Raw genomic sequence first — 24,019 nt, forward strand, 5'->3', positions numbered from 1 at the left:
CCAGAAAGCTGATGTAAGACAGCAGCACAATTCAAATGAAGCTCACAAACCTCTTTGTCTATGGCAGTGGTGTGCAACTGGGCCTCTGCAAGCTCACAGTCAAGAGCTCTTTGTAGACTATATATGACATGGTCATATGAATGGTGTTCATCGTTGAAAAGTACACAATAATATCTTTCATTTTTCTCCCTGTTAAAAAAAAAGATATATATTCAGACACTGCAACAAATAAATAAAGAAAAATGTGAAAAATAGACTAAAATAATATACAACATCTGTACCGAAGCAGCACTGTGTAGTTTCTTAACATATGAGAAAGTACCACTGTAAAACTGACATAGGAATGATTTTAAGGGTACAGTGCCAGGAAATTTTAAGAACTCTGATAAAAGTATTACCTTTTCCATATTTTTTCCCCATTTTTTCTTATTACTTTCAGTTTAGTTGCAGTATGTCTTTAATATCACTCTTAACTCGTGCTAACCTCCCATTTTTGACAAAGGGAGACAGGTCTTGGGCTCAGAACCTTCAAGCAGGCAATGATAAATAGCAAGAATTTATTAACATTTAGTCTTCATTGAATTTATTTCTGTTTTTACCTTCTATTTATTTTAAGTGATACTAGTTTTATAGCACATTTAAGTTAAAAAAAAAAAAAAGTATACAGATTTAAAGTTCCAGCACTACCATTTGACTGAGGGATCTTAGACAAGCCGCTTAAGCTTTTAATCTTGCTGAGATGACAGTGCCTCTTCCACTTCTAAGAAGAGTATAGTATCTACATTTGAGTGGTGTGAGGATCTTATAAAATATGTGAAAACACCTATCATGGGCTACACTAATGTCAGATGTTATTATCAGTTTTAAGCCGTTTACAATATGCTTTCACAATACACTCAATTGATCCTCATAATCAAGAGGCAGATTTTCTCAGGCCTCTTATAGCTTAGGAAACAGAGGCTCAAAAAGACTTCTCCATGGTCACAATGCCAAGAAGTGAGAAGGACAAGCACGCAGATCTGTAAACCTGAAATCCAGTGCTGCTACATACATACCTACACTCAAGCAACCCTCCCTTCAGGCAGTCAGATTGCTAGTATTATGTTTACCAACACAAAGTCTCTTAAAGGGTTTAACTGACATTTGAAATTAAATTAACTGTATTTGAAGTTAAAAGATTTGTGGACACAATCTCTGATGACCTTTATTTCCCCAATCAGTTTATTTCCCCAATCAGTTTATGGCCCAGCAAGAGTCAAAACAACACATTTAATGTCTTTATAAATTAAAATTCTTAATTCTCTCTCCTTCTAAAATAAAACAAAAAAAAAAACAGTAAACTCAAAGAACAATGGTATTTAGATTTGTGATGCCACTTTGCGAAATTCCTATTACACAGATAGAAAAAGTCCCACAAGGCCAAAACTGTATCTTCATATCAGGTCTGGAATTCCCTTTTGCATTTATAAGTTAACAGTAAATACTACTGTCACTGAAAGAGTTATGGCTGTTAGAAATTGCTGATTTTTAGCTTAAAATTTTGAAATTTAAATAACCACCGCTAAAACTTCTCCCTTTTGAAAAATTTCCTTACCTTATTTGGAGTTCAGGAGGCAGTTCTTTTTCCTCTTCCCATATAGTCATTTCTACAATATATTTTATCACTGAAGGGAATATTTTTCTGGCTTGGGCAATTACCTCTTCATTCAACGGACAACGTAAATTCTGTAGGAAAGTATAGAAAAACATACTACCAACACTGTATACAAATAAATGGATGAGGAAGATGCTATTAATTTGTAATAATTATTTTAATGAGTTCATTACACCATCCTCCAGGAATGAATTTAAGTTGAGCTCAAGAGGGTAGCTATTAACATCAGTTTAACTTAACTCCTTGTGGCCAAGCTGGTGCTACAGACAGAAAGGAAAGGAGGCAGAATCATAGAGCCCCCTCTTTTAGTGATGCTCTCCCTCATGAACGTTCTTCTCTGCCTTTCTGAGTACCCTAATTATGAGAATATCATAGAACAACTCGTTATCCTTTATAGCTTACAAAAAACTTTTCTCATAATTTATTTCAAGCGATCCTCATAGCCACTCTGTAAGAGAGGCAGAGAATTAATGACATTTAAAGGACAAGGAACCGATCCAAGGTCAAAGAGCCTATAAATAGCAGAAGCAAGATCAAAATCTGGGTCTTTGACTCCCACAAAAAAACAATGTTCTTTTCATTACAGAACATCACCTCCTTAATAAAAAGCTTGCTCAAACTAATCAGTTAAAAAAATGCATTCGAATGCTCTATATCATAAACCATTTAGGAAAAGGCAAGTCAAAACCACAATGAGATACCTCTTCATACCTGCTAGGGTGACTATAATCAAAAAAGCAGATAATAACAAGTGTTGGCTAGGATGTGGAGAAATTTGAACGCTTATACACTGCTGGCGGAAATGTAAAATGATGCAGCCAGTTTGGAAAACAGTCTGACAGATGCTCAAAATGCTAAGCATAGTTACCATATGACCTAGCAATTCCACTCCTAGGTGTCTATCCAAGAGAAATGAAAACATATGTCAGCACAAAACCTTATACATAAATGTTCATAGCAGCATTATCCATATAGCCCAAAAGTGCAAACAACACAAACGTCCATCAACTGATGAATGAAAAAATAAAATGTGGTCTATATCCATACAATGGAATACTATTTAGCCATAAAATGGAATGAAGTACATGCTATGATGTGGGTGAACCTTGAAAACATCATGCTAGATGAAAGAAGCCAATCACAAAAGACCACATAGTGTATGATCCTATTTATATAAAATGTACAGAACAGGCAAATCTATAGACACAGAAAGTAGATTAGTGGTTGCCTAAGGCTGGGGAGTTTGGAAGAAATGGAGAGCAACTGCTAATGGGTATAAGGTTTCTTTTTTGGGTGATGAAAATATTCTATAATTGATTGTGGTGATCTCTGTGAATACACTAAAAAAAACACTGAATTGTACAATTTAAATGGATGAATTTTTTATTTGGTATGCAAGTTATACCTCAATAAGCTGTTTAAACAAAGAAATAAACAGGAAAAAAGTAGTAGCTCTTTAAGACAAAAAAAAAAATCCAACAGAAATTCAGTATAAGGCTTTAAAATTTTTTTTTTTTATTTTTTTCCCCCAAAGCCCCAGTAGATAGTTGTATGTCATAGCTGCACATCCTTCTAGTTGCTGTATGTGGGACGTGGCCTCAGCATGGCCAGACAAGCGGTGTGTCGGTGCGCGCCCGGGATCCGAACCCGGGTCGCCAGCAGCGGAGCGCGCGCACTTAACTGCTAAGCCACGGGGCTGGCCCTAAGGCTTTTAATACTAAATTTTAACCTACCTGCTGCAGACTGTACTAATGAACTGTATTTATGCTGTGGTCACCAAACCATTAACCTAAACATTTCTTTTTTGCACCTATTCTCTCTCATTTCCCAATGCTTTATGATTTCAATTTTTACCCTCTCTTCAATGTCACCTTTTCTCTGGAGCTTTTGCTCAGAAGTCTTTGTTAGAGCTAAAAAGAGTGCCAAAGGTACTAAGACCAATATTGTCCACTACATTCCTATTTCTTATCTTTTTTAGCTCAATATATCCTTTCAGTTCTTCAGAAAAGTAGTCTGTGGTGAAGAGTTGTCTATGTAAGGAGTTCCAATAAAACCGCCAAGGTAAAGATTATTTTGAATATCTAAAGCATTCAGGCACTTGGGAACAAAAGTGAAAATGAGAAGTTTTCCTAAAAATAAGTCCAATAAAAATAAGTAGTCCAAAAAAAAAAAAAAAAGATTCTTTCTACTGCTTACTTGCACACTGTACCAGTCAGAGGCTAAGTGCTTTAGAAGAGGTCTCGTAAGTACATAAGAAACTTTCATGGAAAGCATTTTTAGCTTAGAAAATAAGAAGGTCAATTAGAGGATACAAAAAGGCTATAATCTAAATAGAAAAAAAAAAAAACAACTTTATAATTAACCCAGAAATGTACTGCACGACTAGAGAGAAACTTCTTTTACATATACTGGAAAGGAGCCACTCTTCAAAACATATTGCCAAATGCTGGATGATTGGCGGATTAGCACCAGCCAGGTCTGATTACACTTGGTAAATCCCCCCTATGGCTGGCCCAATGCGATGCACCTGGCAGAATATGGATTTCACATTCACCAAAGCAGAGATGAAACAAAATGCTAAGTACGCAGGACTGTTTGTGTTGCATGAATTGATTAATTATGTGCTAGACATGAAGTGTCCTTCTCTCACCTCCAGATCATGAGTCAGTTTCAGAATATCCAAATTTACCTTTAGGATGAGCCCGAATGACCAATCACCTTTTGAATCTAATTATAAATCCAAAGAAATCCAAAGAAATCCAAAAAGATCAGATTAGGTCAGGACTAAATTCAGTGTTCTAAGGCCATTTGATTCAGGAAAACCCTCAAAAAGACTGGAACCCCATGACGTAGAGGGAGGGAGGCTAGTTTTGTAAATTCAATGAGACAACTCAACTCCCAAGGATTCTTCAGCTACTTAAAGTATAAAAACTGTCTTCTAGAAAAGTTATGCAGGGCCGGCCCCGTGGCTTAGCGGTTAAGTGCGCGCGCTCCGCTACTGGCGGCCCGGGTTCGGATCCCGGGCGCGCACCGACGCACCGCTTCTCCGGCCATGCTGAGGCCGCGTCCCACATACAGCAACTAGAAGGATGTGCAACTATGACATACAACTATCTACTGGGGCTTTGGAGGAGAGGAAAAAAAAAAAAAAAAAAAGGAGGAGGATTGGCAATAGATGTTAGCTCAGAGCTGGTCTTCCTGAGCAAAAAGAGGAGGATTAGCACAGATGTTAGCTCAGGGCTGATCTTCCTCACAAAAAGAAAAAAAAAAAAAGAAGAAAAGTTATGGAATGAAGAAGATAGAAAAATCAAGCCACAAAGCACTCTCTGATTATATGACAAAATATTCCACTACCCTTTAAAAAATATTAGAGGAGGAAATTGAAATAATCAGAATTAAAAGCATTCTTTAAACAAAACAAAAACAAGAGAATGAATTGAAAGGGTTAAAACTAGATAGAATGTTTCAGGTAATGGACATCTGGTGATATTTAATCAAGTAATAGGCACTCGATAAATATTTGTCAAATGAAGGAATAATCATTTGGGATCAGGACGAGCAAATGAGTAAGAGAGAAGGCAATCTAAAAACAGAGTGCCGAATGATAAAGTAAATGGGGGAAAATGCTGACAATAGGTGAATGGGTAAAGAGTATACGAATATTCTTTGTACTATTTTTACTTTTGCAACGTTTTATAAATTTGAAATTATTTCCAAATTCAAGGTTAAAAAAATGTGCTGGAGCCCAGAATCTAAAGATCTGAATTTCAGGCCCAACTCTGCCACTGAGTAGATATGTAAACCTGAGTAAGTCACTTAACTTTACTGAGGCTCTGTTTCCACACTGTAATATGGAGCTACTATATCTACCTCATAAAGCAGAAATGAGGATAGAATGATAAAACGCATGCAAAAGATCTTTGTTAAATCTAAAATATTATAGAAATGTGAGGTATTGTTAGTATCAGAAGTAAGAACAGGTAATGGGAAAAGCAGTAGGTATTGAAAGAGTAGTAATAATAATACTAATAATTATGATGATAGCTAACGTTTACTGGGCCCTCACAATATGCCAGGTATATTCTCAGGCTAAGCACTTTATATGTATTATCTAATTTAATCCCAATGCCCCTGTGAGGCAGGCACTATTACCTCCAGTTTAGAGATAAAGAAACTTAAACGTAGAAAGGTTGAATAACTTAGCCAAGGTCAAAGAGCTAATTAGGGGAGTTTAAAGCAAACCGAGAACACCTGTCTTAGAGCCCATGCTGTTGTGGTCTAATGCTTCTCCTCAAGGGAAGGGAACACATTTTACTTCTCCAAACATAATTCCATTTCTTTCCATTTAGAGTTTTGTAAAATAGGGTATACTACATATGTGAGTGGTCTCATAACACAAATATACAGAATACCAAGGGTTTCTTAATGATAGACCGCTATCCTTTGTCAATATATTGCAAAGTTTTTTCCAGTTTGTCATTAATCTCACGACTTAGTTGTCTGCTATAAAGAAGTTATAAATTTTTGTAGAGTCAAATTTATCAATCTTTTCCTTTTTATGGCTTCTGAATTTTAAAAAAATCTTAGGCTCAATCTACTTCAAGATTATTTTCTAAAATTCACCCATATTTTCTTCTAATAAGTTTCTAAGTTCTTTCCTTAAAAAACTGTTTAAAATCCTTGATATTTTTGGAATTTATCTGATATTAACACTGATCAAGCTTTTTTTTGTTATTTCTCTCATATAGGTATCCAATTACTTACCTTCATCAACCTGAAATGTTATCTTTACTACCAATTTGGGTTTAGATTCTCTTTTCTATTCCATTATCTGCTAACTATTGCTTTACCAGGAATCACATTGTTTGGATTACTACAGCTCTTTAATACATTTTAAATCAGTTGGACCTACTCACACTCATAACTCTTCTTTTCAGCTTTTCCTAGCAATTTTCACAAATTATTTTTCCAGAAGAACTTCTGATTACTTTGTCAAGTTCCAAAAGAGGATTTGGCTGTTACTCTGATTGGAAATATATTGAATTTATAGATTAATTTTAGAAAGAATTTTCTTTGTAATATGAATCTCCCAATTCAAGAATGAAGTATGTCCCTGATTTTTCTTCCTCTCATGCCCATCAGGGGACAGTTTTAAAGTTTTCTTAAAATAGAGCTGGCAGATTTCTTCTTGTTTTTTTCCTAGATTTTTTTTTTTTTTATGCTATAGTGAATGGGATCTTTTCTTCCATTACATTTTCTAAAAGCTATTGCTTGTAAGAGCATTCAAGAAATATTTGTTGAACACATTAAATAGAAAAACTAATGATTTTTAATATAAGCTCTATAACCAATAACGTGACTAAACTCTACTATAGTTTCTAATTCTTTTTCAGTTAATTTTCTTGGGTTTTCCAGGTATACAATCATGACTATTTTGCCTCTTCTCCAATATTTATGTATTTTATTTCATTCTGTTTGTTTATTTGATTGACTTCCAGAATAGTGGTAAATAATAGGAGCAATAGTGGATTTCCTTATCTTATCTCTATTTATAATGGGAATATACTAGTGTTTCATCATTAAGCATGATTAATGGCTTTTGATTTGAAGCCAATAATCCTGGAAGAAATTGAGAATGTTATCATAGAACTACTTTCCCCCACAATGCCAGGCACAAATGGTTTCACAATTGAATTTCAAGAAGGGTTCGTTCCAAGAATGTAAGCATGATTGTTTTATATTATTCTTTTAAAATTGATTCCACTTGCTACTGTTTTATTCAGGATTTCAGCATAACAATTATTAATAAGACTGATCTGTAAATTCTATATTTTGTCAAATTTGACGTCAGTATAGTGTTGGCTTTATATAACAAATTTGGAAACTTTCCTTTTCTTCCTCCTCTATGCTCAGGAACAATTTGTATGTTTTTGTTATTTGTTTGGTGTTTAAGTAATTGGGTGATTTTTATTTCTTATTTTTAATCTTTTTATTAGTTAAAATTTTTAAAGAAAGACAGGAAGATCAGTATAGTACAATAAACACAACTTTCACCTAAATTTAATAACATTATTTTTCCATATATGCTTCTTTTTTGTTGTTCAAATATTTTAAAGTAAAAAACAGTCATCATGATATTTTACCCCTAAGTACTTTAATATGTATCTCTAAAATAAGAAATGGACATTTTCCTACATAATCATAACACCATTAGTATATACAATAACATTAATTTTTAAATATCATCTAATATCTTGACCATATTCAATTTTCCTAATTATTCCCCATATGTTTATTATATCTGGTTGTGTATGTCTCAAGTTGTTTACATCTAAATGAATCTCCCATCCCCACCCAGCCTCTTCTTCATGACAGAGACCGGGCCAGTTTTCCTGTAAAAAGTCCTACATTCCAGATTTATCATGAAATGTCCTACATTTTATATTTATCTTCCTTGTAGTATTCTTTATCTTCTTCATCTCTCCCTTGAATTTCCTATAAACTACAAGAACTCAAGGCTTTATTAAATTCAAGTTAAACATTTTTAGCAAGACTATTTCATAAGTGAGGCTATGTATTTCAATTTTTTAACAGCTTAAGATATAATTCACATATCATTCAATTCACTCAAAATGTACTATTCAATGGTTTTTAGTATATTTACAGATATGTGCAACTACCACCATAGTCGGTTTTAGAACATCTTCAACACCAAAAAAACCCATTTAATGATTGCCCCCACCTACTCACCCATGCCTCCATCCTCCTAGGCCTAAACAACCACTAATCTACTTTCTATCCCTATGGATGTGCCTATTCCAGACATTTCATATAAATGGAATCATATAATATGTGGTCTTTTGTAACTGCCATCTTTCACTTAGCATAATGTTTTCAGGGTTCCTCCAAGTTCCTCCAAGAAGCAACTTTCAGCACTTCATTCCCTTCTATAGAAAAACAATATTCCACTGTATGGATATACCACATTTTGTTTATCCATTTATCAGTTGATGGATATTTGGGTTGTTTCTACTTTTTATTATGAAGAATAATACTATTCTATTATCCTATAATAATACTATTTTTAGAATAATAGTAATATTATTATGAATAATGCTGCTATGAACATCCACATACAAATATTTGTTTGAATACCTGTTTTCAATTATTTTGGGTATATACCTAGGAGTGGAATTGCTGGTAATTCTACATTTAACCATCTGCAGAACTGCCAGACTATTTTCCAAAGTGGCTGCATCAGTTCACATTTCCACCAGCAGTGTATGAAGGTTCAAATTTTGTCATATCCTCATTAACACTTTATCTACCTTTTTCATTATAGCCATTAGTGGATGTGAAGAAGTATCTCATTATGGTTTGGTTTGCATTTCCCTAATAACTAATGTTGAACATCTTTTCATGTGCTTATTGGCTACTTATATATAGTGTTTGAAGAAATGACTATTCAGATCCTTTGCTCATTTTAAAAATTGGGTTGTCTTGGGCCGGCCCTGTGGCTTAGCGGTTAAGTGTGTGCTCTCTGATGCTGGCGGCCCGGGTTCGGATCTCGGGCGCGCACCGACGCGCCGCTTCTCTGGCCACGCTGAGGCCGCGTCCCACATACGACAACTAGAAGGCTGTGCAACTATGACATACAACTATCTACTGGGGCTTTGGGGGGAAAATAAATAAATAAGTCTTTAAAAAAAAAAAAAATTGGGTTGTCTTTTTATTATTGAATTTTAAGAGTTCTTTATAAGTTTCTTTTCAGATATATGATTTGCAAATATATTTCTCCCATTTTGTGGGTTGTCTTCATTTTCTTGGTGGTGTCCTTTAGAACACAAAAGTTTTTAATTCTGATGATGTTCAATTTATCTATTTTTTCTCTATTACTCATGCTTTGGTATCACATCCATTGTCAAAAGTGAGGCAATGAAGATTTATCCCTATGTTTTCTTCTAAAAGTTTTATAGTTTTAGCCCTTACATTTAGGTCTTTGATCCACTTTGAGTTAATTTTTTTTTTAATAATTTTATTTATTTATTTTTCCCCCAAAGCCCCAGTAGATAGTTGTATATCATAGCTGCACATCATTCTAGTTGTTGTATGTGGGACAAAGCCTCAGCATGGCCGGAGAAGCGGTGCACTGGTGCGCGCCCGGGATCCGAACCCGGGCCGCCAGTAGCCGAGCGCACGCACTTAACTGCTAAGCCACGGGGCCGGCCCATTTTGAGTTAATTTTTGTGTATGGTGTGAGTTAGAAGTCCAGATTCATTCTTTTGTATGTGACTATCCAGCTGTCCAAGCACCATTTGGTAAAGACTATTCTTTTCCTAGTGAATGGTCTTGGTTCTCTTGTCGAAAAACAGTTGACAGCAGATCTGTGGGTTTATTTCTGGGCTCTCAAATCTATTTCATTAATCTATATGTTTATCATTATGCCAGTACCACATTGTCTTGATTACTGTTGCTTCGTAGTAAGTTTCGAAATAGGAAAGTGTGAGTCCTCTTAACTTCGTTCTTCTTTCAAGCTTATTTGGGCTATTCTGGGTCCCTTACAATTCCACATGAATTTTAGAGTCAGCCTGTCAACTACCTAAAAAAAAAATCCCAGCTGGAGCTGTGATAGGAATTGTGTTGAATCTGTAAATCAATTTGGGGAATACGGCCTGTGTTATTGTGATTTACAATAATAAATATATTTGGTCTTCATTCTCGTTTCTGGCACAGAGCTCCTAAAACTCCAGCAATTTCCTAAGTGAACAGAGCAAAAAAATGTCTTTTGTTATGTTAACAAGGTGACTTTTGGAAAGTACCTAAGGATGGGCTGGTTGCCAGGAGAACCAACCATGTGATTAGAGGGTTGGAACTTTCAGTCCCACCCCCCTGACCTCCGGGGAGGGGAGAGGGGCTAGAGGTTGAACCAATCGCCAATGGCCAATGATTTAATCAATTATGCCTATATAATCAGTCCTCCATAAAAGAAGAAGGTTCGGAGAGTTTCTGGGTTGGCGAACACCTGGAGATTTGGGAGAGTGGAGCACTGGGAGACAGCTTGGAAGCTCCACAGCCCTTTCCCACATACCCCACCCTATGCATCCCTTCCATCTGGCTGTTCCTGAGTTGTATCCTTTATAATAAACAGGTAATCTGGTAAGTAAACTGGTCTCCTGAGTTCTATGAGCCACTCTAGCAAATTAATAAAACGTGAGGAGGGGCTTGTGGCAACCTGTGATTTAAAGCCAGTTGGTCAGAAGCCTAGACAACAAGATGGATTTCTGATTGGCACCTGAAGTGGGGGCAGTCTTGTGGGATTCAGCCCTTAACCTGTAGAATCTGATGCTATCTCCATGTGCACAGTGTTAGAATTGAGTCTGGGCCGGCTCCGTGGCTTAGCAGTTGGGTGCGTGCGCTCTGATGCTGGCGGCCCTGATGCTGGCGGCCCGGGTTCGGATCCCGGGCACGCCCCAAGGCACACTTCTCCGTCCAACCCGAGGCCGAGTCCCATGTACAGCAACTAGAAGGATGTGAACCTATGACATACAACTATCTACTGGGGCTTTGGGGGGAAAAAAAAATGAATAAATAAAAATCTTTAAAAAAGAATTGAGTTAAATTTGTGAGACACCTGGTCACAGGAGAACTGAGTTAATTTCTTGGTGGTACTGGGAAAAAACACACAATGGACAATATAAGTCTTCTGATCCAGAAAAATGGGATATTTTTCCATTTATTTGGATCTTCTTTAATTTCTTTCAGTAGTGTTTTACAGTTTTCAGAATATAAATTTTATACTTCTTTTGTTAAATTTATTCCTAAATATTTTATTCTCTGTTACTATAATAAATGGAACTTTGTTTCCTCAATTTCATCTTTGGATTGTTCATTACTAATGTAGAGAAATATAAGTACAGCCATGTGCTGCATAACAACGTTTCAGTCAACAATGGACTGCATATTCAACAGCGGTCCCATAAGGTTAGTACCATATAGCCTAGGTGCGTAGTAGGCTATACAGATCAGGTTTGTGTAAGTACATTCTATGATGTTTGCATAACTACAAAATGCCCTAATGACACATTTCTCAGGACGTATCCTTGTCGTTAAGCAACACATGACTGTAATTTTTGTATAACTATCTTGTATACTGTAATCTTGCTGAACCTGTTTATTAGTTCTAATAATTCTTTAGTGGATTCCTTAGGATTTTTTGTATACAAAATCATGTCATCTGCAAATAGAGCTAGTTTTACTTCTTCCTTTCCAATCTGGATGCCTTTTATTTCCTAGAACCTCCAGTAAAATACTGAATAGATGTGGCAAAAGCAGAATCTTTGTCTTGTTCCTGATCTTAGGGGAAAAGTATCCACTATAATTATAGCTGTGAGTTTTTCATAGATGCCCTCTATCAGGTTGAGGAAGTTCTCTTCTTTTACAAGTTTGTCTTTTTATCGTGAAAGTGTGTTGGATTTAGTCAAATGGTTTTGCAGCATCTATTCAGATGATCATGTGGTTTTGTTTTTTATTCTACTTATATAGTATATTACATTAACTGACTTTCAGATGTTAAACTATGTACTTCATTTTACATCATAAAAGGAAGTTCAGGTGATTGGTATCAAGATGGTGGCATAGGCGGACTCTGAACTCACCTCCTTCCAGGGGAAAACAGACTTACAACCACTCTTGGAACAATTACCCGAGAGAGAACTGAAAATTGGATAAGAAGAACCCCTGTACTATGCAACAGTCCTGACTGAGGTGCAAGAGACAGAAATTCCCTTCTGGAGAGAAAAAAAGCCACCTTCGAAAGCTGCAGCACTTCAGGGCCACCCTGGAGCAATCCAAAGGTATGTAGCCTTCCCTGGAGGAGTTGGGGACCTGAGTGAGGGAGCTTTGCTGCTATAAGCATTTTCTGGACCCAACACAACTGAGATGTGTCATAATATCTGGCTTTGCTGGCTACTAACAACAATGGGGAATACCCCCTGAAAAGCTATTTGACATAAGAAGAAAAAAACCCAGTTCTTAAAGGGCCCACACACAAATTCACCTGTTTTGGAAAGCAACCTAAAATCACCAGAAAGAAAGGTGCACAGTCCTTTGGTGAAAACAGACTCACCTGATAGGTCCTGGGTGCATCTCAGTGAAAGGTGAGATCTCTCCATGGACTGAGACATTGGTGGCAGCTATTGTTGTGACCAGGGCAAGTGTGCTGACACAGTCGCTGGCAGCCACCATTGGAATTCTCCCCGAGCCTCTCGGCACAGGGTCTGCCCCACCCACTAGAGCACCGATTTAATCCAGTTTAGCCAGGGCAAGCAGCCCACACTAGGGACTGGTCCCACCCAACAACAAGCCATTGGGCAACCTGTGGGCCTGCACAGGTGGAATGCCTGGAAACTCTGCAGCCCGGCGAGTGGGTCCACCACCCGGTGGGGGAGGGTGTGTGCAAGGAGCAGACAGAGTGTGTGGGGCATGGGCGGAGAGCATGGGATGACTAGGTCTGCTTCAGGGGGTTAGGGGAGGCCCATGGGACAGGACTGTGTTGATGGTGTGTGGCCCTGTGGGCAGTGGGGCTTGTCAGCTGCAGAAGACTTATGCTTCTCAAACAGCCACATAGGGGATCAGCCCCACCTTCCAGTGCCTCAAACAACTGGGTGCTCCCCCATCTGGGGCTAGCCCCACCCACCTGCAATCCTGAGAGAGCTGACAAGAGCCTTATAGGCCGGAGGCCTACAGCAATTGTAAGCCCCTGAGCCTAACAACCAGCCACGCAGGTGGCATAGTCACTTAACAGAAAAACTGCAACAGGAATGTGCTATTAGACCTTGCAGCCAACTGTGCTGGGGCTTCCTACACCCGATAAAGAGGCTGAAGGGTCCATAATAGCCACACACAGCTGAGCATTACAAACAGCCTGCCAGGGGGACAGCTCAGCCTCCCTGGGCATCTACAGCAAGAGCAATCCTGCCACAACAGAAGGACATATGTAGCCCACATGGGGGTCACTCCTGGAACATGTGGAACTGGTGATGAGGGAAGCACACTGCTGGGCCTCATAAGTCATCTCTTACATAAGGTCACCTCTCCAAGATCAGGAAATGTAGCTGACCTACCTAATACACAGATACAAGCACAGACAAAGAGGCAAAATGAGGAGACAAAGAATACGTTCCAAGTAAGGGAACAGGACAAAACCGCAGAAAAAGAACCAAATGAAACAGAAATGAGCAATCGACCTGACAAAGAGTTCAAACAGAAAGTCATAAGAATGCTCACTGATCTTGGGAAAAGAATGGATGAATTCAGTGAGAACGTCAACAAAGAAATGGAAAATATAAAAAAGAACCAGTCACAAATGAAGAATACTGGAAATGAAAAATTCACTAGAGGGACTCAAAAGTAGAGCAGATGATACAGAAGAATGGATCAACAGGCTGGACAAAAAACTAAAGGAAATCACCTAAGCTGAACAGATAAAAGAAGAAAGAATTAAAAAGAGTGAGGACAGTCTAAGGGACCTCTGGGACAACATCAAGCACACTAACATCCGTGTTATAGGCGTCCCAAAAGGAGAAGAGAGATAAAAGGGCAGAGAATATAATTGAAGAAATAATAGCTGAAAACTTTCCTAACCTAAGGAAGAAACAGACATCCAGGTACAGAGAGCACCAAAAAAGATAAACCCCGAGAGGCTCACATCAAGACACAGCATAATTAAAATGTCCAGAATTAAAGAGAAAATCCTAAAAGCCACAAGAGAAAAGCAACAAGTTACATACAAAGGAAATCCCATAAGGCTATCAGCTGACTTCTCAGCAGAAACCTTACAGGCTAGAAGAGAGTGGCATGATACATTTAAAGGGCTAAAAGGAAAAAAACCTAGAATATTCTATCCAACAAGGTTATCATTCAGAATGGAAGGAGAGATAAAGAGTTTCCCAGACAAGCAAAAATTAAAGGAGTTTATCACCAAGAAACCAGTCCTACAAGAAATGCTAAAGGGACTTATTTAAGAGGAAAGAAAAGATCACTGATAGGAAAAAATTATCTATTTCCATGATAAGAGGGTAATGGATAAAAATGCACACAAAAGAGGTTAGATCCGATATCAAAAACATAAAGTGTGGGAGGAGGGGAGTAAAGGAGCAGAGCTTTTAGAAAGAGGTCAAACTAAAGAGACCATCAACTTAATATAGATTGCTACATACGTAGGTTATTATATATGAAGCTCATGGTAATCACAAACTAGAAACCCATAATAAATAAACAAAACACTAAGAGAAAGGAACCCAAACATAATACTAAAGAAAGCCATCAAACCACAAAGGAAGAGAGCAAGAGAAGAAGAAAGGAACAGAAAAGAACTACCAAAATACCTGGAAAAAAAGTAATAAGATGGCAGTAAGTACATACTTATCAATAGCTACTTTATTTTTTTTATTTTTTTTATAATTCTATTTATTTATTTATTTTTTCCCCCAAAGCCCCAGTAGATAGTTGCATGTCATAGCTGCACATCCCTCCAGTCGCTGCACGTGGGACACGGCCTCAGCATGGCCGGAGAAGCGGTGCGTCGGTGCGCGCCCGGGATCCGAACCCAGGCCACCAGCAGCGGAGCGCGCGCACTTAACCGCTAAGCCACGGGGCCGGCCTCAATAGCTACTTTAAATGTCAATGGACTAAATGCTCCGATCAAAAGGCAAAGGGTGGCTGATTGGATAAAAAGCAAGACCCATATATATGCTGCATACAAGAGACAAATTTCAGACCTAAAGACACTCACAAACTGAAAGTGAAGGGATGGAAAAAGATACTCCATGCAAATGACAATGAAAAGAAAGCTGAGGTAGCAATAGTTATATCAGACAAAATAGACTTATTAATAAGAGACAACGAAGGGCACCACATAGTGATCAAGGGAACAAACAAGAGGATATAACACTTACAAATACCTATGCACCCAACATAGGAGTGCCTAAATATATAAAGCAATTATTAACAGACATAAAAGGAGAAATAGACAGTAACACAATAATAGTAGCGGACTTTAACACTCCACTTACACCAACGGATAGATCATCTAAACAGAAGATCAATAAGGAAACACTGGCCTTAAATGACACACTAGATCATAGTAGATATATACAGAACATTCCAACCAAAAACCGAAGAATACACATTCTTTTCAAATGCACGTGGAACATTCTCCAGGACTGATCACATTTTAGGCCACAAAACAAGTCTCAATAAATTTAAGAAGACTGAAATAATACCAAGCATCTTTTCTAACCACAATGGTATGAAACTAGAAATCAACTACAGGAAGAAAATCAGAAAAGCCACAAATATGTGGAGATTAAACAAAATTCTACTAAACAATGATTGGGTCAATGAAGAAATCAAAGGAGAAATCAAAAAATACCCGGAGACAAATGAAAATGAAAATACGACATGCCAGAATTTATGGGATACAGCAAAAGCAGTTCTAAGGGGGAAGTTTATAGCAATACAGGGCTACCTCAATAAACAAGAAAGATCTCAAATAAACAATTTAACGGTACACCTAAAGGAACTGGAAAAAGAAGAACAAACAAAGCCCCAAATCAGTAGAAGGAGTAAAATAATAAAAATCAGAGCAGAAATAAATGAAATAGAGACTAAAAAAACAACAGAAAAAAATCAATGAAACCAAGAGCTGGTTCTTTGAAAAGATAAACAAAATTGACAAACCTTTAGCTAGACTCATCAAGCAAAACAGAGAGAAGGCTCAAATAAAAAAATATGAAATGAAAGAAGAAGAATTACAATGGACACCTCAGAAATACAACAGATTATAAGAGAATACTACAAAAAGCTATATGCCAACAAATTGGATAATCTAGAAGAAAAAGATAAATTCTTAGAATCATACAACCTTCCAAAAGTGGATCCAGAAGAAATAGAGAATTTGAATAGAGCAATCAAAAGTAAGGAGATTGAAACAGTAATCAAAAGTCTCCCCAGAAAATAAAAGTCCAGGACCAGATGGCTTCCCTGGTAAATTCTAGCAAACATTCAAAGAAGACTTAATACCTATCCTTCTCAAACTCTTCCAAAAAATTGAAGAGGAGGGGAAGCTTCCTAACTCATTCTACAAAGCCAACATTACCCTGATACCAAAAGCAGACAAGGACAACATAAAAAAAGAAAATTACAGGCCAATATCACTGATGAACATCGATCGATGCAAAAATCCTCAACAAAACACTAGCAAATCGCATACAACAATATGTTAAAAAGATCATACACCACGATCAAGTGAGATTTATTCCAGGGATGCAGGGATGGTTCAACATCTACAAATTAACCAATGTGATATACCACATTAACAAAATGAAGGATAAAAACTACATGACCATCTCAATAGATGCAGAGAAACATTTGACAAGATACAGCATCCATTTATGATAAAAACTCGGAATAAAATGGGTATAGAAGGAAAGTACCTCAACATAATAAAGGCCATATATGACAAACCCACAGCTAATATCATCCTCAATGGTGAAAAACTGGAAGCCATCCCTCTAAGAACAGGAACCAGACAAGGATGCCCACTCTCACCACTCCTATTTAACATAGTACAGGAAGTCCTAGCTAGAGCAATCAGGCAAGAAAAAGAAATAAAAGGGATCCAAATCAGAAAGGAAGAAGTGAAAAATGTCACTACTAGCAGATGATATGATTTTATACATAGAAAACTCTAAAGAATCCACCAAAAAACTTTTAGAAATAATAAACGAATATGGTCAAGTTGCAGGATACAAAATCAACATACAAAAATCAGTTGCGTTTCTATACACTAACAATGAAGTAGCAGAAAAAGAAATTAAGAATACAATCCCATTTACAATTGCAACAAAAAGAATAAAATACCTAGGAATAAACTTAACCAAAGAGGTTAAAGATCTATACACTGAAAACTATAAAACATTGTTGAAAGAACTTGAAGAAGACCCAAAGAAATAGAAAGATATTCCGTGCTCTTGGATTGGAAGAATTAACAAAGTTAGGGGCTGGCCCGGTGGCGTAGCAGTTAAGTTCGCACGTTCCACTTCAGCAGCCCAGGGTTCACCAGTTCAGAGCCTGGGCGCAGACCTACTCACTGCTCATCAAGCCATGTTGAAGCAGTGTCCCACACAGAAGAACTAGCAGGATCTACAACTAGGTACACACAACAGTACATACAACTATGTACCAGGGCTTTGGGGAGCAAAAAGAAAAAGAGGAAGATTGGTGACAGATGTTAGCTCTGGGCCAATCTTCCTCAAAAAACAAAACAAAACATAGCTAAAATGTCCATACTTCCTAAAGCAATCTATAGATTCAACACAATCCCTATCAAAGTTCCAACAACATTTTTCACAGAAACAGAACAAAGAATCCTAAAATCTATATGGAACAACAAAAGACCCCAAAAAGCCAAAGAAATCATGAGAAAAAAGAACAAAGCTGGAGGTATCACACTACCTGATTTCAAAATATACTACAAGGCTATAGTAACCAAAACACCATGGTACTGGCACAAAAACAGACACAGATCAATGGAACAGTATCAAGAGCCCAGAAATAAACCCACACATCTATGGACAGCTAATTTTCGACAAGGGAGCCAAAAACACACAATGGAGAAAGGCAAGTCTCTTTAATAAATGGTGTTGAGAAAACTAGTCAGCCACACGCAAAAAATGAAAGTAGACCATTATCTTACAACATACACAAAAATTAACTCAAAATGGATTAAAGACTTGAATGTAAGACATGAAACCATGAAACTTCTAAAAGAAAACATAGGCTTGTATGCTCTTCAACATTGGTCTTAGCAACATATTTTCAAGTACCATGTCTGACCAGGCAAGGGAAACAATAGAAAAAATAAATATATGGGATTACATCAGACTAAAAAGCTTCTGAACAGCAAAGGAAACCATCAACAAAAAGAAAAGACAGCCTAACAATTGGGAGAAGATATTTGCCAACCATATATCTGCTAAGGGGTTAATAGCCAAAATATACAAAGAACTCATACATCTCAACAACAAAAAAACTAACAACCTGATTAAAAAATGAGCACAAGACCTGAACTGACATTTCTCCAAAGAAGATTTACAGATGGCCAACAGGCATATGAAAAGAGGTTCAACATCATTAACTATCAGGGAGATGCAAATCAAAACTACAATAAGATTATCACCTCACTCCCGTCGGAATGGTTATAATGAACAAGACAGGAAACAAGTGTTGGAGAGGATGTGGAGAGAAGGGAACTCTCATACACTGCTGGTGGGAGTGCAAATTCGTGCAGCCACTATGGAAAACAGTATGGAGATTCCTCAAAAAATTAAGAATAGAACTACCATATGATCTAGCTATTCCACTGCTGAGTATTTATCCAAAGAACACGAAAACACGAATGCATAAAGATACATGCACCCCTACGTTCACTGCAGCATTATTCACAATAGCCAAGACTTGGAAGCAACCTACGTGCCCATCAAGGGACGAATGGAAAAAGAAGACGTGGTGTATATACACAACGGAATACTACTCAGCCATAAGAAACAATGAAATTCAGCCACTTGTGATAACATGGATGGACTTTGAGGGTATTATGCTAAGCGAAATCAGTCAGAGGGAGAAGGTCAAATACTGTATGATCTCTCTGATAAGCAGAGCATAAAAACAACAAAAAACAATCACACAGAGATTGGATTGGTGGTTACCAGAGGGGAAGGGGAAAGGGAGGAGGGCGAAAGGGGTGATTAGGCACATGTGTGTGGTGATGGATTATAATTAGTCTTTGGGTGGTGAACATGATGCGATCTATACAGAAATCGAAATATAATGATGTATACCTGAAATTTACATAATGTTATAAACCAACGTTATGGCAATTAAATAAATAAATAAATAAGAGGAAGTTCACTATGACATATCACCCCACTATTAGTAACAGTGCTAATATTGATGACTGGTTTCAGATGATGACAGTACGATACCTGCATTGTAAAGTTTCATTTTTTTCCGTCATGATTAGCAAGTAATCTACGAGATGTCAATTTAGAACCATGTGAATATTGTTCGCCATCAACTCAAATCTTAAGGGTTTTAGCATCCATTAATGATCTTTGCCTAAATCAAATATTTCTCTAGGGTTTGCAAAATGTTGATTTTTCTAATTCTACTATCTCTTCCCTATTAGCCAGCCCTCCTCCAGAAAGAAGAGCTTTACCTCATGAATTGGGGATACTTGTTTACCATGAAATACAATTCCTATGAAAACGCAGAATAAATCCTTAGTTCATTCCCTTAATTATGAATTTTTAGAGCAAGGTATTGATATAATAACCACTGCCCTGGCAACAAACAAGTTTTATTCTATTTAGCTCTCACATAAGTTTCATTAGGAACTCACGGATTTTTTTTTTTTTTTTTTTTTTTGGTCAGGAAGATTAGCCCTGAGCTAACACCGGTTGCCAATCCTCCTTTTTGCTGAGGAAGATAGGTCCTGGGCTAACATCCGTGCCCATCTTCCTCTACTTTATATGTGGGACGCTTGCCACAGCATGGCTTGATGAGCGGTTCGTGGGTCCATGCCCAGGTTCTTAACTAGTGAACCCTAGGCCACCAAAGTGGAGCACATGAACTTAACCACTACTCCACTGGGCCGGCCCCAACAATTCACAGATTTTTATAATTCAGTATAATTCAATCAATTGTTATTTAGTATTTTTTTTGATGCTTCAATTGCCCAACTCAGGTCAATGGGAGCCTTTAGTTGGGTCCTGGGTTCTTTTGATACAAACCCATCCTCACAAACTTACCTTATATCTTCCCAACTCAGACTCTGAATCAGGTATTTTTACAATCAGCCCTGATTTCCTTCAGTGGGGAATGGTACTTAAGAGACCAAAATCTGGGCCCTAAGGGTGTACACTGCTACAGGGTCAGAAAACCCTGTAGCAGCGAACAGTTTAAAGAGTACAAGAACTACTTACTCTTTAAGTTTTGAAAAGGACTCTTCTGTGAAACTAATTGAGCATGGCATTTTTTAGACAGTATTTTCTTGTGACAATTTTCTGAATTTCTTCAATGGTTTTTGACTACTCAAGTTTTATCTGTTTTTGAATAAATTATGGCACTTTATACTGTCTGATAAAATAACACATTTTAAAATGTATTTGCACAGAATCATATAAGAGTCTTTTATAATCCTTTCATATCTGTTTCTATGGTTATTTCCCCATTCTCCTTTCTAATTGTCTATGTCTGGGCTTGCTCACGGCTTCTTTATTTCCCTTTGATTAGGACATATAATGGATAATCAATTTGTTGACTTTTTTTTGAGAAAAGCAATTACTGAATTTATGTGTCAATTCTACTGTTTTCTAATTCACTACATTCTGCTTCTATCTATTAATAATTACTTCCTGGGCCGGCCCTGTGGCTTAGCGGTTAAGTGCGCGCGCTCTGCTTCTGGCGGCCCGGGTTCGGATCCCAGGCGCGCACTGATGCACTGCTTCTCTGGCCATGCTGAGGCCGCGTCCCACATACAGCAACTAGAAGGATGTGCAGCTATGACATACAACTATCTACTGGGGCTTTGGGGGAAAAAAAATAAATAAATAAAATTTAAAAAAAAAATTACTGCCATTTACTCTTTCAGGTTTATATATTGTTCACTCTTACTTATCAAATTGCTTAACAAAAAGTATTCTGAGCTCATTTTTTCATTGTGAATTCATTTCGTCTTTAGAGAAATAATATAATTATAAAATCTTTAACTTCTCTAGAGACAAATAAAACTCCTTACATTTAAATATTAGAACATAAAAATTAGGATTCTCAATGGAATTCAGTTCAACTCATACACCTAACATTTGTTTCTATCTAATTTCATCAAGCTTAAAATAGTTAGCAATTTTTAAAAATAATATTCTTACCTCTTTTGTAGTACTTGCTCTTCCAGGTTCATGACATATACAAAAAGGGCCAGTTTTCCATGCCTCTGTGTCTCCACAGTCACAAAATCCTCCTCCAGTAGAAGTATGCATCTGATAAATTAAAAATCAGTTTGTTTTCATTTCAAAACATATTAACAAAGCAAGGAAGAATGATAAAGATGATTCAAATAATAAATGCTCCCTAATACTTCAACCTTAATTGCCTTTAATGTCATAAAAACTAAATATATCAAAAACCACTTTGATTAGTTAACCAAAAAAAATCCTGAATACTTAAAACAAAAATGGACCTTCAACATTGATAAATTTTTGAAATATACTCTAATTTTTAAAATAATAATTTCTATAATTTTATACTAATGGAACAGAAGCAGAACAGATTGTGAAGTGTGCAAAAAATAATCTATGCAACACCCAGAATGCCTGAGTAATGAAATTTTATGATTAAACATCTTTTTAATCATTATAACGATATTATATAGTACTTAAGAAATACATGAAGTATTTTCATCTATACTGATGTCCCACAGCAACTAAAACTTATTCACAACATTTTTCCTTTGAGGGTTCCTGTAAAAATTATCTAAAATATACTAATCCAGATAGAGGATGATGACAGCCTGATTTTGAATCTTCCCCAAAACTTCCCACTCCAAAATATACAATTAAAAAGGACAGCAATAAAACCACACATGATCCATGTTTATAGCATTACTAAGAGACAAAAAATAAACACCACGACCTTCAAAAGACTTGTTCCATCAGAGTTCCCGTTGCCTATCACTTCAAGCCTATAGATGCAGACAACTAAGAGACTCCACGAAAGAGAGCAGAGGGGTAGTGAGGACTTAGATGAAGCATAGGCAAAACCACACCCAAAAAGAGAAAGCCCAATAAGGGACAAATACTGAACACAGGTTGGGACTTGGTGATTCACAGGGAAAGAGATCGAAAGTGAGCAGGACCAGAAGTAGCAACCTCAGAGAAGCATTACTTCTAGAGGAAAATCAAACATGTGGCAGTAAATGAAACAAAAACAAGAAGGGAAAATTAAGGATCCTAGAGAAACAAGACATCCCAAACCTTCCCCTCACCTCACCACTACCACCACCATCATCTATAAAAGAAATTACATATAAGAGGGCAGAACAGACAGAAGAGAGCACTTGTGAACCCTGTACATGAAATAAAAAATAGAAAGAAATTTTCTATTTTATATGACTCATAGCCATATAAAATAGAACCATATCCATACAAAACTATTGCAAAAAAGAAAAAATGCAAAAAATGCAAATAAGAGCCAAAACCCAATCAGAAAGCTGGAAAAAACTCTAACACAATGCTTCCAAGTGGATTACATCACCTCAAACAAGCATTTGGGGATATGAAAACCCTTAATCAAATTCAAACATATTTAATCAGAAATACAAAAACTAAGAACAGAAATGGACAAAAAAAACCAAGAATAAATAAAATGAGACTTGACTGAACTCAGGAAAAAAAAAAAAATGGAAGAAAATGAGAAAATCATATCAGAAATGAATTCTAAATTACAGTGTCCAAAATAATAGACTCAAATGAAAGGTTAATAAAGTGCATTGAAACAAAGCAGGAAAACAATGAAGAGAACGAAAATGAAATGAAGTAAAGAAATACAGAGTCAGAGAAAAAGTAGATGAAATGCAAGATAAGCATAAGAGAGCCAATGTAAGTATAACTGGAGTCATCGAAGAAGAAAATCAAAACAATGGAACAGAGCTAACATTTAAAACTGTAATCTAAGACAACTTCCTGAAAATAAAAGAAGACCTGAATCTACACATTGAAAGGGTCCATGAGTGAGAAAAAAACTCACCCAGTATGATCAACTCCAAAATATATCCTATTAAAACTGTTAGACTTTAAAGATAGAAGTCCTAAAGGCCTTCAGGTAAAAAGATGAAATAATGTAACAGCAAGAAAAGTAGACGGGCATCAGACTTCTCAATAACAACATATAAAACAAGAAAACAGCAGAGCAGCATTTTTAAGGAAAGAAAATGCAAACCAAGGATATTATCTCCAGCCAAGCTATAAAAATACATTTTTGAACATGTCAGAACTTAGGGAACACTGTATACATGTGCCCTTCCTGAGGAATCTACTTGAGCAGAGATCAGTAAACTTTCTGTATAAGGAAGACAGTAAATATTTTGCGCTTTGTAAGTCATACAATCTCTGCTGAATTACTCAATTCTACTGTTGTAGTGCAGAAGCAGCCATAGACAATAAATAAATGAATAAGCACAACTATGTTCCATTAAAACTTTATTTATGGACACTGAAATTTTAATTTGATATAATTTCCGTGTATCAT

General features: G+C 36.8%; 1 protein-coding gene across 2 annotated transcripts in view; it reads right to left on the reverse strand.

The window, feature by feature from the left end:
* Nucleotides 1-24,019, reverse strand: part of UBR1 (ubiquitin protein ligase E3 component n-recognin 1) — a 143,140-nt gene that overhangs the window by 84,831 nt on the left and 34,290 nt on the right. For both annotated transcript variants that reach the window (XM_058541380.1, XM_058541379.1), the window contains exons 4-6: nt 21,643-21,753; nt 1,595-1,725; nt 51-189 (exon numbers count right to left, since the gene is read on the reverse strand). In XM_058541380.1, coding sequence (XP_058397363.1) covers nt 51-189; nt 1,595-1,725; nt 21,643-21,753 — 381 coding nt within the window. The remainder of the gene's footprint in view (nt 1-50; nt 190-1,594; nt 1,726-21,642; nt 21,754-24,019) is intronic.

The sequence above is a fragment of the Diceros bicornis genome, chromosome 5 (genome assembly GCF_020826845.1).
Source record: "Diceros bicornis minor isolate mBicDic1 chromosome 5, mDicBic1.mat.cur, whole genome shotgun sequence".
NCBI lineage: Eukaryota > Metazoa > Chordata > Mammalia > Perissodactyla > Rhinocerotidae > Diceros > Diceros bicornis.